Genomic DNA, 16,363 nt, shown 5'->3' with positions numbered 1-16,363 from the left:
AATAAATAATTTGAAACATAATCATATTTATATATGCTCATTTTCTTCAAGACAATTAATTTACGTTTTCAAGTGTTAATTTTTAACATTTTTTTAAATGTTAAATTTTAACATTTTTTTAAATGTCAATTTTCTAACATTTTTTAAGTAGCAAAATTTAACACTTAAAAAAATGTTGAATTTAACATTTAAAAAAGTGTTGACCGATTTTGACATCCAAAAAATGTTAAATTTTACATTATTTTTTTTTACTGTGTACGTATCTCAGCAGAATGCTCTGCAGAAAGACTAAAAATTGCAAAACAAAAATTATACATTATATTGTTCGTTCATCTTGTGTGTCATCGAGAAACCAAATGCCTGACCAATATTATTTTTAGACAAAGTACTTCTGTGAAAATTTCAACCCGTGTGCGGTCGTTCACGGAACGACACTCAATTTTACCCCCCCTAGACTGCAATTTTATTCAGAATTTCTCTCTTTGTGAACAAAAGTTCAAAAAAAAACTTGTGTCAAGCCTGGTAAAAACAGCCAGCACAAGCTTGACATGAGACTGGGGCTCCTGAGGCTACCGAGGCTTGGTACACAGTCTTGACGAAAGCCTAAGAATTTTCAATAATCTTATTTTTTAAATTTTCTTCTTCCACCAAAAGAGGTCTTCTTTATTCTCGGTAAGGGAGTTAATCAACTGAATAGAAGAAGAAAAAGAGGTCTTAGAATCTGAAAGCGGGGTTAGAGGTTTGGTATAGTACTTAAATATGCAAATTCATTCATAAAATAAGTGAAATGACAAAATGATTTAATAAATAAATGAAAAATTCAATCGATAACGAAAATAGGAGAAATTGTTGACGACATAAAACTCGCGGGCCAACATCTTCAAAATATTTCTGAGAATCTTTTTAGGAGTTTTATATTATTTTCACAACTTCTTTAATATTGAATAATATATTTTAGGTGTAAACCCAAGTTAAGAAAATAGTTTGAAACTTATTTTCACCATTAGTGAAAATTTTAAATCTGTAACAATTAATTCTTAATAATCACAGATTGCACCAGCCTTATGTTTTTATCCGCATTTGAATTATAAAAATTTTAATTTTAATAAGCCATTCATATTGACAAAATAGCCAATATTGCAATATTATTATTTTTTTGTGATGTAAAAATATCGTATATACATAAAAAGTTAAAGCAGAGATGTAGAGCAGGTTGTCAACTAGTGTTTTAAAAGTTTTCGACAGACTACAAATTGACTTGCTCAGTTCTTTTTAAAAGCTTCGTCAACCAACCGCATCGTTTTCCCTTTCTTACTTTTTTTAACAACTTTTTTTCCTTTCAATAATCTTTTTCAGTTCTTCTTACTGCTCTTAATAGTTGTAGTCCAGATCCATCAACTAGAGCGATGAATTTTTTAAAATTTTTATAATATTATAATATATGGGAAAAACTTGAGAGTGGTATCTAGTCGTAGTATTCAAGCATGATATTTCTGAAATGAACGTAAATCATTGAAAAAGAATAAATAATCTTATTTTTACAAAAATTCTCATAAAATATGTTTAAAAAGAGCACAGATACATTCTGACAAGTAAGTAGTGTACATTTTTCATATTTTCAATGGTTTTTACACATCGCTGAAAACATTCATTTTATACAGACTGTTAGTTGAGTGTCTGAGTTGATTTATCATCAACTTAGACACTCAACTTAGGTTGCATTCGTATATGAAGTAGTGATTGAATCAATACACTGTATTCAAATTTTTAGGTTTCAAATATAGTGGTTTCAATTGGTTAGTATCCTTATATAAAAAGGACAGTAATACGTATGGCGTAAGTAATACGTATGAGGCAAGTTATACGTATGAGGCAAGTGATAAGTATGGCGTAAGTAATACGTATGGGGTAAGCAATACGTATGAGGCAAGCCATACGTATGGGGTAAGCAATACGTATAAAGCAAGTAATACGTAAGCATGTAAGCTGTACCGTATGGAATAACGGTAACGAATACGTATGAAGTAAGCAATACGTATGGGGTAAGCAATACGTATGAGGCAAGTTATACGTATGCGGCAAGTTATACGTATGAGGTAAGCAATACGTATCAGGCAAGTCATACGTATGGGGTAACCAATATGTATGAGGCAAGTAATACATATGGAAAGAGTGTGATAATTATTTTCGAAAAACTATTTTTTCATCGTTATTAAAGAAATCATCGTTTATTAAATAAATTCGTTCTTCAATTAATAATATGAAACATATACATGCGAGTGAAAGTTCTTTCCGAACAGTTTGGATCGGAGTTGGATCCATGTCTCTTGGATTAAACCTGAGCTTGGTTTCTTTACAAAGTCCACTCATAATTTTTCGTGAGCATTCTTATCTCTACTTTGTCGAACGCAATTTTTAAGGTGGCCATTATCTTATTCTACTCTTTACACGTCTTTCGCATTTTACTTTGAAGTGCGTTCATCCACTTTAAACCATGCTAAAGTGGAAGCGCAAGGCGAAGTACAGTGCCAAAGCGTGTAGAGAAGAGATTGGGATAATGGCCCGCTTTAAGGTTGTTTCTAAATCACATGACCTGGCGACGTTTTGGGTTTACAAGGGTGCCTATATGTTGAAAAAATATAATAGCACTCTTTCATGCCTTAAATCTTTTTACTTTACTGATGCACTGATAAGTAGTGTGAGTGTTGCCGGCTTATATTTACAGACACTACACTGAAAAAAAAAACTTCTGTCAGATAGAAGTTTTCTTCTTGCAAAAAAATGGATTTGGATTAAGAAAAAGTTGATTTGGATTGAGACAAAGACTTCTTAAACCAAATCATAAAAAACTTCTTGAATCATGAAAAAAACGTCTTGGATCAAAACAAATTGTTCATGTTTTTAGAAGTATACTTCTTGGATTATGGATAAATGTGTCTTGGATCGAGACGAACTGTTCATGTTTTTAGAAGTATGCTTCTTGGATTATGGATAAATGTGTCTTGGACCGAGACAAACTGTTCATGTTTTTAGAAGTATACTTCTTGGATTATGGATAAATGTGTCTTGGATCGAGACGAACTGTTCATGTTTTTAGAAGTATACTTCTTGGATTATGGATAAATGTGTCTTGGACCGAGACAAACTGTTCATGTTTTTAGAAGTATGCTTCTTGGATTATGAACAAAAGTGTCTCGGTTCAAGACATATTGTTCATGTTTTTAGAAGTATTCTTCTTGAATTATGAATCGATATGTCTCGGTTCAAGGCAATATTGTTTTTATTTATGAACATTTATTCTCAATAGGATTGAAAATAAAAAAAATAAAAAAAATTTTTCAATTACAAACTTGTAATTTGTAATTTTTTTTTTCCTGCAATTTTTATTTTATAATTTTTTTTCCTACAAATTTTTTTTTTTTTTTTACCTAACGCGGGACCCGAACCTATGACCGTAAAACCTATCTAATCTAAACCTGTGCCTTAGCTCGCTTAACCACGGGCGCGACATGGAAACGGAAAGTTATTTGTATTACTTTAGTGACAAGATATTTTTTTTTTTTTTAAATTTATTACATGAACAAATGAACTAAAACTACCACGTATCAATTTGTATTACTTTAGTGTACTATTGTATTATTTTATGTTTTCTAAATTTTATTAAACATTTAGATAACATTTTATCATTATTATTATTTAAGAATATAAACAATTTAAATGCTAGTATTTTGAGTCGATTCAATATTGACACATTTTGTATTTTAATAAATTAAATTTAACATTTATTTGATTTAATTTATTTTTAGAATGTACTGATATAAAACTTAAAAAAAAAATAATACATTTTTTTTCAATTTTCGATTATAATTTAGTTTTTCTTTACAGTCAGTAAATCTTAAATCTTTCAATAATTCTAACTATTATATTATTGTTGTTTATATTCTTAAATAATAATAATGATAAAATGTTATTTATATGTTTAACAATTATTTGGAAAACATAAAATGTTTCGATATAACAAAAGAATGATATTATAGTAATTTAATAATTAATTATAAAAAAATATATATATATACGTGTAGTTTCAGTTCATTTGTATAATAAATTTCAAAAAAAATATCTTGTCACTAAAGTAATACAAATAACTTTCCGTTTCCATATCGCGCCCGTGGTTAAGCGAGCTAAGGCACAGGTTTAGATTAGATAGGTTTTACGGTCATAGGTTCGGGTCCCGCGTTAGGTAAAAAAAAAAAAAAAATTGTAGGAAAAAAAATTATAAAATAAAAATTGCAGGAAAAAAAAAATTACAAATTACAAGTTTGTAATTGAAAAATTTTTTTTATTTTTTTTATTTTCAATCCTATTGAGAATAAATGTTCATAAATAAAAACAATATTGCCTTGAACCGAGACATATCGATTCATAATTCAAGAAGAATACTTCTAAAAACATGAACAATATGTCTTGAACCGAGACACTTTTGTTCATAATCCAAGAAGCATACTTCTAAAAACATGAACAGTTTGTCTCGGTCCAAGACACATTTATCCATAATCCAAGAAGCATACTTCTAAAAACATGAACAGTTCGTCTCGATCCAAGACACATTTATCCATAATCCAAGAAGTATACTTCTAAAAACATGAACAGTTTGTCTCGGTCCAAGACACATTTATCCATAATCCAAGAAGCATACTTCTAAAAACATGAACAGTTCGTCTCGATCCAAGACATTTATCCATAATCCAAGAGTATACTTCTAAAAACATGAACAGTTTGTCTCGGTCCAAGACGCATTTGTTCATAAAATCGGTATACTTCAAAAACATGAACAATTTGTTTTGAACCAAGACGTTTTTTTCAAGCAGAAAGAGGTTTTTCATGATTTGGATTAAGAAGTCTTTGTCTCAATCCAAATCAACTTTTTCTTAATCCAAATCCATTTTTTTGCAAGAAGAAAACTTCTATTATTAAGAACTTTTTGTCTTAAAAATAGAAAAAATTTTTTTCAGTGTAATACTACTCTAGCAATAAACATTCAGGGGAAGTTCCAAAACCGTAGATTTCTTCTAAAAGAAGGATGGAAGAAGATATAGATTTCAAAAAAATCAATGACGAATGATGGACGTCGGTGTTAACAGGTTGAAACTTGGAAAAAATTAAGAAGCCCTGTGGTCTAGAGGTTAAGGCGTTTGCCCGGTATGCAAAAGACCCGGGTTTGAATCCTGGCGGGGAAACTACTTATTTTTTCCAAGTTTCTGTTTTTTTCAAAAAAATGTGGTAGGCAAAAAATTGAGCCAGAAGAGATAAATAAAAGATGGATCTATAGAAGATCTGAACTGAACGACGGTTTTGGAACCTACCCCAGATTTTTAATGTAATTCAGCCGGCTGAAAGCCATAAATTTCGGAGGTACTAGCCGATATCTTTTGAACGGCACTGAGGAAATGAATAATTTTTTTTCTTTAACTTCGTATTTGTAAAGTATACAAATCTACACTGAGAGAAATTTTAACTAAAAATTAAAACCCATGTTGAATAGAAATTACTATACTGCTTTGTAAATTTTGTTTTATTTCTGGGATTGGCCACGAGAGATGATATTCTACAATAAAATTATGTAAAATGTCACACAATGTCAAAAAATTGTTATGCTACTTCAAGTCTCTGTACATCGTTATCTATTGCAGATAGACATGGGGTTGAGTGGAGTTAATTATTGAGAATTTAATTCTAAACAATTTATGAAGAATTACTTTTTTCGATTAATCCCCTAGATAATGACTTATGAGTTAATTAAAATAAAGCACATACATGTTTTGTGGAAACAATAAAAAATATTATAAGCTCGAATAAAAAATACTGAACAATTTAATAAATATTCTAATATATATAATAAAATTTATCATGTACACATATAAAAGTTAGCATAGACTTAAATATTTTTTACTATATCGCTTTGTAAAAATTCTGGTTGTGGGGCGAAATAATACAAAGATGGCCGACTGATTGAACAAATGATTGAATTGTCATGTAATTTCAAGCATTTCTACAGCCTTATCTGTTGAAGCTAGGTATGGGGTGAAGCGAGGTTTATTGGTGGTAATTTATTTCTAAACAATTTATCAAGAATGAATTTTTTCTATTTATCAATTAGTTTTCGAGTTTTGAGCGTGTAAACAGAAAAGAAAAAATGTTGCCGGGAATTGATTGCCGTTCTCCGTGAATCTAGCACAAACTGCCGAACTTAGCACAAAAAATGTCCAACTTTTAAATAAAATTTATAATAAATTATAGTAAATTCTAAAACCGGTAGTGCGTAAATTCTCAATCTGCTAGAGTTTACTTGTGAGTTTCGTGAATTTAGTCATTTTTTTTAAAGAAAAATTACAATAAAATTATGTAATTTTTATGGCTTAGTGTTGTATATAGTCAATGGCCAAATTTTTTACATAACTTTATTGTAAAAATTATTTATCAATATACGAATAATTCTTACAAATAATTGGAGGAACGCAGTTTTTACTATTCGCTTTGTAATTTTTTCTTATACGTTTGTAATTTTTAGTTAAAATTTCTCTCAGTGTATAGAAAAAATCAAAATTTGAATAAGAAATTTAAAAAATACAAGCGTAAACGTACATACTCACTATGCTTGCGTGTTAAATTTGTCAACTTTGATACTAATTATCTGGATTTTGACGCAGAGGAAAATTACGATATAATTTCACCAAATAGATTATTTCATTTAAACATTTAAAAAAAAATATCAAAAATTAAATTACGGGAAATCCATTTAGAAACAACTTTAATGCACGGTTTTCAAGGAGGGTTTGAGCCGACTGTCCGACAGCTGTGTTTGGACGTTGTGATGGTTGTGATCAAGCGCTTTGGAACGCTCATGAGTTATGAGTCATAACCAAGTGGTCTACAAGGCGCGTTTACAACTTCCATGCAGTGGAGCAGTTGTCTGATGATCACGTTTTTTTATTGACTCATTCGTATTTTCAGTATTACTTTGAGGTTATTTACTGATAGAATTATTTTTGTTGTTACTTTTTTTTTACATAAAAATATAAATATTATGAATAATAGACAAAAGTTGATTTTAATTATAGCAATGTTACCGATACTTGAAGATATTGTGGATGATAATGACGAAAAAATTTAAAAGAAAAGAAAACCTGTTAGTGATTTGTATACAACAAGTAAATCTAAGGGACACTTCCAAATATTAAAAAGACATGGTAACATTTGTTGAGGCATGTAGCCCGCGTTACCCGTTGAAAATTAAAAATTTTCAATACTCCGGCTAGGGCCATTGTTATTTTTATTGCTTAGACATATTTTAATCGTTAATTGACGAAAACATTATTCATATTTAAAAGAAAGATATTTGAATATTTAGATGATCAATAAAACGAAATTTACCGTACGATAGATCCATATGCTAGAAAAAAAGAGACTTTATTTTTCATAGTTTTAGATATGTTTAATTGATCAAGAAAAATTATAAAGATTCAATTATATTTTTGTTACTTTTACAAATATTTTAATCGGTCGTTTACAAATTTACAATTAATATTGGATTTACAAAAAAAAATTATAGAAAAAAACTGGGAATAGAGTTTTTTGAACCTTTTTTCGAGCCTTATAAACATTTTATTTCAACTCTATGATGACGTTTTTTGGTTCGTTTTTTTGATTTTTTTTTCGGCGAGCCATAACTTTTGTTATAATCAAGATAGAAATTTCGTATTAAGCTCATATTATGCGCCTTAAAAAAATCTAGTGATGGCATTGGGGTTTTTTTTTCTCTCAATAACGGTTTTCGAGCAAAAAAATTAAATATCAGAATTTTTTGTTAAATTTTAAAGTTTTTTTTTTTTTCTCAAAAACTATTAAAGATAGAGAAAAAAACCCATTATACGGGCGATGGAGTTTTTTGAGACGCATAATATGAGCCTTATACGAAGTCTCTCTTTTGATTTCACGTTGAGTTATTCATTGCGCCGTTTTTCAGTTTTTTTTCGGCGAGCCATAACTTTTGTTATAATCAAGATAGGGAGTTCGTATTAGGCTCATATTATGCGCCTCAAAAAATCTAGTGACGGCATTACGGTTTTTTTTTCTCTCAATAGCGGTTTTCGAGAAAAAAAATTAAATATCAGAATTTTTTTTTTAATTTTATAGTTTTTTTTTTTTTTTCTCAAAAACTATTATAAATAAAAAAAAAATTTGCAAAGCGGGCAATAGAGTTTTTTGAGTCGCGTAATATGAGCCTAATACGAAGTCTTTACTATGATTTTGCGTCGAGTTATTCATTGCGTCGTTTTTATAACTTGTAAAATTTTCACATAAAAACATAAAAAATTTAAGAATAATGAAACATGAAACAGAGAAGATTTACGAACAAAAAACCTCTGATGATAAATACTTTCTGATGGATAGTTTAGACAGCCCGATTTTTTAAGTGAGAAAAAAAACTTTTATGTTACAAGGGCAGTAAGAATGTGTGAATTTCCAAAGCGTAAGAGGGGTAGTGCGCTTTTTGGAAATTCACACATTATTACCACTGTCCCTAGTAACATAAAATATAGTTCATTACATGTGCCCAATCAGAGAGCCCGCTCACAACTCATTTGGAGGGGAAACACTCGCCAAGGCTCGTGCTTGCCCCTCCAAATTCGTTGAGAGCACACTCTCTGCCTGGGCACTTGTAACGAAATATACTATTTCAAAATTTACATTTTTGTTTTTTTATTAAAAACTATTATCAATAGAGCAAAAAACCTATTACGCGGGCGATGGGTCCTAGCCTCCGTAATAAATCGACATTTGAACCATAATGATTTGTCTTTTTTTTTTGCGTAAATGACATTTAAAAGAAACTATGATGAATATACTATGATGTAGAAGCATTAGTGCACTGAACGACTACTATACCAGTCAAACACATACAGTTAAAGAATCTCATATATGTAAGTGAGCTGTCAGGCGTCTGAAGCACTGGACTTGACTTTGAGCAGTCATCCGAGTAGAAATTCCAGTGCCGTAACAAGGGGTGGGCAAGAGGGGCAACTGCCCAGGGCGCAGTTTAAAGGGGGGCGCACTTAGAAGCGCGTCACAAGAAAAAAAATATTCTTTTTTAAACAATTTTAAAAAAAATTATATTTTCAGGAAAGAAATTGACTACTGTCATTTATGATCATTCAGATATTACATAAACATGATTGTCTTTCTATATTTTGAAGTTAATTGTCCTCATTATTGTCATTTGTCGTTTAGAGACAATCGTGCTAAAACAATATTAAAAATGCAAAATAAGACGTAAAATAAAAAATATACTTAATAATTTGAATTGAAATTTTTTTTTGTTTCTTCTGACAACGGCCAAGACACGATCCTCTATACTCTAAAATTCTACCTAATTCTACCTATCACTAACATGGTACTATAACCGACTTAACCACTAACGCAGGTTAACATGGACCGATTTTTATTCTGCTTGTATTGACTATATATGCCAAAGGCTATTCTTTTTTTAATTGACATAAATTGAGATGATTATGGCAAATGGCTGAGAAATTAATTCAGATTACGAATTTATTTATCTGGTCACATCCTTTTCTTAGCAACATTTGCCATATAATTATAATTAATTAATAAAAAAGCTATTGCCAAATATTGCTGAGGAAAGAATGTATCACCAAATATATTATTTCCTAGTCTAAATGAATTCTTTAGCTATTTTAGACAATAATTTCAATTTATGATAGGAGATATTGCCATGGTAGAAATACTACAGGTATGGCAGTGCGCAGCCTGGTTTGGCCGCTGTGAATCGACCAATCAAAAGGTCGCCTTCTCGCCACAAAAATGGAAGACTTTATGCGCGCGCGATACAAATTTGTTAAGAAAATTTTCAAGTTTTTTTTGAATTTTTCAAAAGTTATCATATTTATTCAACTAGATTTGGTATATTTTATAATGATTCACATACATCAATGATAAAAATTAATTATTTATATTAAATAAATGAATCCAAGTATAATAAACACAACACAACCTCTATTGTTTGTGGCATCAAAAAAAACAACAACAATGAAGATATTATAATTTATTTGTTAAACTGTCTTGGTTTTTTTATTTTTTTTATTTTTTATAAACATGCTCCACATATATTTATTAGTATTTACAACAATATAAAAAATAGTTGTCAAAACAGTATGTTAGAGAGAGAGGATCTTATAATAGAGATTGCGTGTTAGAAAGAAAAGCAAAACAGCTCGATGGCGCGTTCTTGATTGGTTGAAAAAAAGAGGCTGCGCAGGACGCGACGAGAAAGCATGGACTACTGCCATACCTGTAGTACTTCTACCATGGATATTGCTAAGGAATTAATTTAGACTAGGAATTAATATATTTGGTTACATACTTTCCCTAGATACATTTGCCATAATTAATTAATCAAAAAGCTATTGGTGACTGTTGCTAAAGATTGGATGTAACCAAATAAATTATTTCATTATCTAGATCAATTTCTCTGCAATGGTTTCTATAATACAATAGAATCATTGTGCCAAATTGATTGTATCTTCAATAGACTTCGATGACATCATAGATGAATTTTCCAGCGACAACGCCAGAAGACAAAAACTGTTTTGATTTTCTAATGATCTATTCTTGATCTATAGGTATCACTTTTAAAATATTTTGTCTTCTATATTAATATCCACAACAATTTTTATTTAAAAAATAAAATAATTTCAGTATATTCTGGCGGTTTTGCTTGTTATATATATTATTGTTAAATACACCTAACAAATGAATTCTTTTTTATATATTATATCGATAAAAATAGGGCGCAAAATATAATTTTGCCCAGGGCGCAAAAATTCCTTGTTACGGCACTGAGAAATTCAGTTCAGGATATGATCAAAACTTGATCAGGCAACTTGAATTCAGATCAAGTTTTGATCAGACAACTTGATCAAGAATTGATCAAAACGTAACGCAAAAATGGATCGAGGCTTGATCAAGATTTTTGATCAAAAAGTGATCAAGAAACTTTTTAAAAAAATGATTAAAAAAAAATTATTTAACAAATCTCTTTTTTTTTCTTTTTTTTTTTTTTTGAGGCGGCTAATTACTTATTATTCCTGGGATAGAGTTAGAGATAGATGTGCTGAAATGAAAGACAAATAATATAATTAAGTAAATTTGCGCAACTAGACGGGATCGAACCTACGAACAACGGATTACTATTCTAAACGCACGCTTAAGCCCGCTCGGCTACCGGACGATCGATGCAATGTATAGTTTTTTAATCCTCATATTTTACATTCACTCACAAGAGGCAAAAAGAAAATGATAGATTCAGAGAAAGATTAATAATTGGAAAAAAAATAATTGTGCAATATAATAATTATTCCTAAATAATTATTTTGAAATATACATTTTAATTAATAAAATACGAAATAATTTTTTGGTATATATTTGTTAATTCGTAATAAAAAATTATGAATAGATATTGGAATGAATTATTTAATAGAAGAAATATTATACAGAGCTGTCATCAGCTCTACATTTTAAATATGATAAGACTTAGAAAAAGTTGATCATAATTTTACCAGGGTTACTTGTTCAAAATGTGATCAAGATACTTGATGTTGTCTTGAACAGGAAAAATTGTTTTAAAAAAATATTTATTTTAGAATATTTGACTTGATGATTTTTTGATAAAGATTTGACCAGGATCACTTGATCAGGATGTGATCAAGATACTTGATCCTATCTTGAATAGGGAAAATTGTTTTAAGAAAATGTTTATTTTAAATCATCCAACTTGATGATGTTTTGATCAAGATTTGACCAGGCTCACTTGATCAGGATGTATTAAGGTTACTTGATGCTATCTTGATCAAGTTAACTAGAAATTGAACGCAAAAAAATATCTTGATCAAATACTGATCAGGATTCAATCAAGCTTTCTGAAATAAGGTAACTTGATCAATTTTTGATCAGAATCGGATATCAAATCCGTCGAGCCTGACCAGATTTCCACTCGGGCAGGGGCTTGATTCTCAAACGCGTTTTTCGTAACAACTCACTCGTAAAGTTCTGTCACTCTCTCGGCAGTGTTCGCTGGTGAGCAAGTATCACGGTGTATAAACTCACAGGAGAGATTGTTTGCAAAGATTCATTAATATTTCTCTAAAATAAATTATGTTTGTCATTTAATTCAGTCTAAATGAAGTGAATTATTGCTGTGATCAACTGTCACTGGAAAGACTGTCACATTTATGAAATAAACCTATAAAAAACAATAACAAACAATTCCACCGATGAGTTACAGTTCACCCCTTGATACTTGATTGCCGCGAACACTGCCGAGCAAGCGACAGCACTTCACGAGTGAGTTTTCACGAAGAAAGCATTTGAGAATCGAGCCCCAGGCGTTCAGATACGACTTCTGACTGTGGTACCTTAAACTGGGTCCAGATCAAGTTTGATTTAGTCAGATCTAGTCAGACAAGATTTGATCTGAGCACAGATCAAGTTTGATCTGTACCCAGATCCAATCAGATTAAATTTAACTGATTCTTATCTGAAACAGATCAAATTCGATCTGCCAATTTTTCCCTGGGCCATCAGTGATGTATTTTGACAACATAATGTTCGTTGATAATTTTCTCGTATTTTCGAACGAAATAAAACAAATTCAGCTTTTTTATTTCATAAAATAGTTGACAGTGAAAGGATTTTTGATTATGAATGCATCCTCAAAATATATTATTATTATGTCTTGATATCTATAGAGAAGAGTGGCTCAAAATAGTCACCAATTTTTTTTATGTAAAATTAATATATATTTTGAGAAAAAAAAATTTTTCTTTTATTGTTTTTGATAGACTTATATCATCTTTGAACTACTAATTAATGACATATTGAATGTAGGTCATGTTTGGATTTGTTTTTTTTTTTATTTTCAAATTTTTTGATGAGTTTTATTTTTTTTAAATATGGCGTTGAATAAATAATGCGGTGAAATTCAAAACTGTGAATTTTTAACAATACATTAAAATATTCATTGATTAAATTAATAATGTAATATTAAAATGATGAAATAAATTTTTTGGCCTAGCGGGCGGGAATTGCCCGTTTGTCATCCTACAAATTCAGGGCGACAAACAGGTGTTTCCCGTCCGTTCGGCCAAAAAATAGTATGTGTCATGCGGGCGCCATGTGAGTGGTGCTCTCTCGCACTCAGTTCACACAGAGATGATGCCTCGTCTCCAGGGCACTTGACTCGGCGTAGGCCTTTGGCCAACCTGCGTCGACTCTGCATCATCTGTGTGCAGGCGAGAATCACTCACATTGTGCTCTTGTTGCACAATATACTATACCATAGTTTGTTTCAAGTGTTATATACACAAGACAATATATATGATTTTTTAACAGTTCTATCGTAGGTCTGAGACCTATTTTTCTCCAGAACAAGAAATGGCGGCGTATATTCCTGAGAAAGAAGATGAGCTCCGTGGATTAGGGACAACTCAAACAAGAGTAATGGCATTGTTGCTGATAAAAATATTATTTAGCACCTTTGTAGAGACCGTATTCTAGGCGTGTCTTGGCTTATAGGATTCAATCAAGTAGTTGTTCAAGAATACTTTAATTTACTTGAACAACCATTTAATATGAATACAATTATTCGATTAGGACACGGTGAAACATACTCCAGTGATAGAATTTGGAATATTGATGAGACTTCTTTTTCTGTAAATCCCAAGACGCAAGAGTTAATATTTGCCTCGAAAGGCAAACGACAAGTAGGATTAATTGTAACAAGTGATCGAGGCAAGACCCCAACTTCAAGTTTGTGTATTTCTGCATCGAGGCGGAAGTTACCACTACTTTTTATTTCTTCTAGAAAAAAAATAATACCTGCTCTTCTAGCTAACACAACGAAGGGAACATGGGGATTAGTATCGGAGAAAGGGTGGATGACTACTGAGATATTTTTAAAATGGTTTCAGTGGTTTATGTCTTTAGTCAACCCTGGTAGATATATTTCTCCAACTTTTGCCAATTTTCTCCGCCTTTTTCAACTTTCCCCACCATTTCTCCAACCAAAAATTTCTCCAATTTGATATGGACATCGGCTGTTAGAGGGACATTTCATCGATGGTTTGCGAGGCTTTTGGGGCAGCAGCAACACCCTAAAACATCCAGGGAGGATTCCGAGCAACTTCAGTACATTTTTTTAACAAAAATATATTTTCTGCCACAATGATTTTAAATTGTCTACTATTTTTCATGTACCTGGTTATACACATTATTATTCGTATTAAATTGAATATGACGTTATTTAATTTTTTCATTTCCTTCATTCAAGAGTATATTTCTAATCATTAATCATTTTATTGATATGAGACTTTTTAATTTTCACTTCATGAAACACATAAAAAATCATAGAAAAAAACGAACAAATATTAAAAAAAAGCTAACATTTGATATTTTAAAAATCATTACTTAAAAAAATGAACATTTCATCAAATATTTTGTTTATCGAGTATAGAAAACAATGTTTAAAAAAAGGCACACAAAAATATAAAGAAAGCAAATATTCAATAGCTTAAAAATTATTAAATAAACAAATGAATATCATTTTTAAAAAAATGTGAAGCGAAAAAAAAGTTATAAAAAAATCGAAAGTAATCAGTTTTTGAACATCTTAAATATTGTCAATATTTTCAAGTTGCTGAACTGCAGTCCCATTTCCATCGACATGAATTGTATTTATTTTCCTGCGTTTCTTTCCCCAATCTCTGGAGCTGTTCATAGCTGCACCAAGATCTTGAGAAAGTTCTCTCGATTTCGGAATCGGTAATCTGTCTGCTTCCCACTCTTGATTCAATACATCTAGAACAAATTATGTCAATGTATTTATAATTTTTTTTTCAATTTATTTCTTATGAATTATATTTTAGAAATAATAGTTAAAAAAATATTATCTTACTCTCGATGCACTGCCACATTTTTGTCTCCAAGAAGATTCTTGATTTATCTTTGGTGGCTTTTTGTGCGGTGAATTTGCTCAATACATCTTTACTGAGTATTTGTTTTAACACATCAGAAATGTTCCGCTGAATTGTCATACTTGGATTCACGAATTTAACAATATTTTCTTGCTAAAAAAGTTATACATTAAAAATATTATTTCAATCAAAAAAATCAGTAAAAAAAACATTATTATTTATTATTATAATATTATCAGTTTTGTACCATTTGCTTATTGAAATCTTGTACTTCTAGACGAGCATCAAGTATATCAAATTCTTCAAGTGTATTGCAATACAAATTTTTAAGAAATAATGCTTGTCTTGAAGAAGGTTGACGAATATTATTCATCAAAAGTTTTTGTTCAATTGTAATTAATTTATCCATCATTTGTTTTTGTGTGATTCTGATAAAATTTAACTCTTATTTCAACTCTAAATATTCGTTTTTACTATTATTTAAATGAAATTTGCCTTGTAATGGCATGGAACGTATCTTTGATGGTTCATCTGAAAGAATTTTGAAAAAAAAATTTAATCATCATATTTAAAAATCATATAAATTATAAACAGACATAATTATTTATTAATTATTTCTACAGGTAATTAATTAATAATTATCATAACCATCATTATAATTTCTAGTCACATATTTATAATCTTTTTTGTTATAATCTGTTATAATAATTAATAATAGCAATAAAATTGATATTCACGAAAAAAAAAACATACCTCTTGTTTTAGTTTGAGACTGAGACCTTTTTCTGGATCTTCATCACCAGTTGAGAAAACATACTTTTCAGTTCGAAGCTGTTCTAAACGTTTTAGTCCATCTTTAAAAGAGCTTATAAAAATAATTTCAGTCAATATAAGTTTACTTAGAAATAATTTATTTATACATATGATAGATTAATACTCAAAGTCGAATGTTTTAATTACCTGCACTTCCCCTTATGACAATTTCATATGGCTTCCAATCTTTTAATGGTGGCTTTGAATTTTTTATCAAGTTGTCACACTTTTCTTTTTCTTCTTTTGTTGCATTATCGCCAATAAATGGACAAGACAAAGTTTTTTTTTCATTATCAATCTTAATCCAATCTCGGGAAATTATATCAAATTCTCCGGTTTCACCATCCAGTGAAAAGTTAACGAGGATGTAAGATGGTTCTAAAAAATAATTTCATAATTAATATACTAGTATGGGCTAATGTATTTAATGAATTACTTTAATATAATCAATGAATTGAATAAATAAATAATAATTGTAATAGTTATACATATTTCTGATTTGATAC

The 16,363-nt window shown here is 30.0% G+C and overlaps 1 protein-coding gene across 1 annotated transcript; it reads right to left on the bottom strand.

The window, feature by feature from the left end:
* Window positions 1-14,740: 14,740 nt before the first annotated feature.
* LOC122856335 lies at window positions 14,741-15,466 on the bottom strand. The gene is made up of 3 exons (XM_044158021.1): window positions 15,292-15,466; window positions 15,026-15,197; window positions 14,741-14,928 (listed from the first exon to the last, which is right to left on the bottom strand). The coding sequence occupies exons 1-3, from the start codon at window positions 15,454-15,456 to the stop codon at window positions 14,741-14,743; spliced, it is 525 nt and encodes a 174-aa protein (XP_044013956.1). The 5' UTR covers window positions 15,457-15,466.
* Between the last annotated feature and the right edge of the window lie 897 nt (window positions 15,467-16,363).

Source organism: Aphidius gifuensis, linkage group LG5 (genome assembly GCF_014905175.1).
Source record: "Aphidius gifuensis isolate YNYX2018 linkage group LG5, ASM1490517v1, whole genome shotgun sequence".
Classification (NCBI taxonomy): domain Eukaryota; kingdom Metazoa; phylum Arthropoda; class Insecta; order Hymenoptera; family Braconidae; genus Aphidius; species Aphidius gifuensis.
Note: the sequence above shows the minus strand (reverse complement) of the source record. Positions and strands in the feature narration are given on the sequence as shown.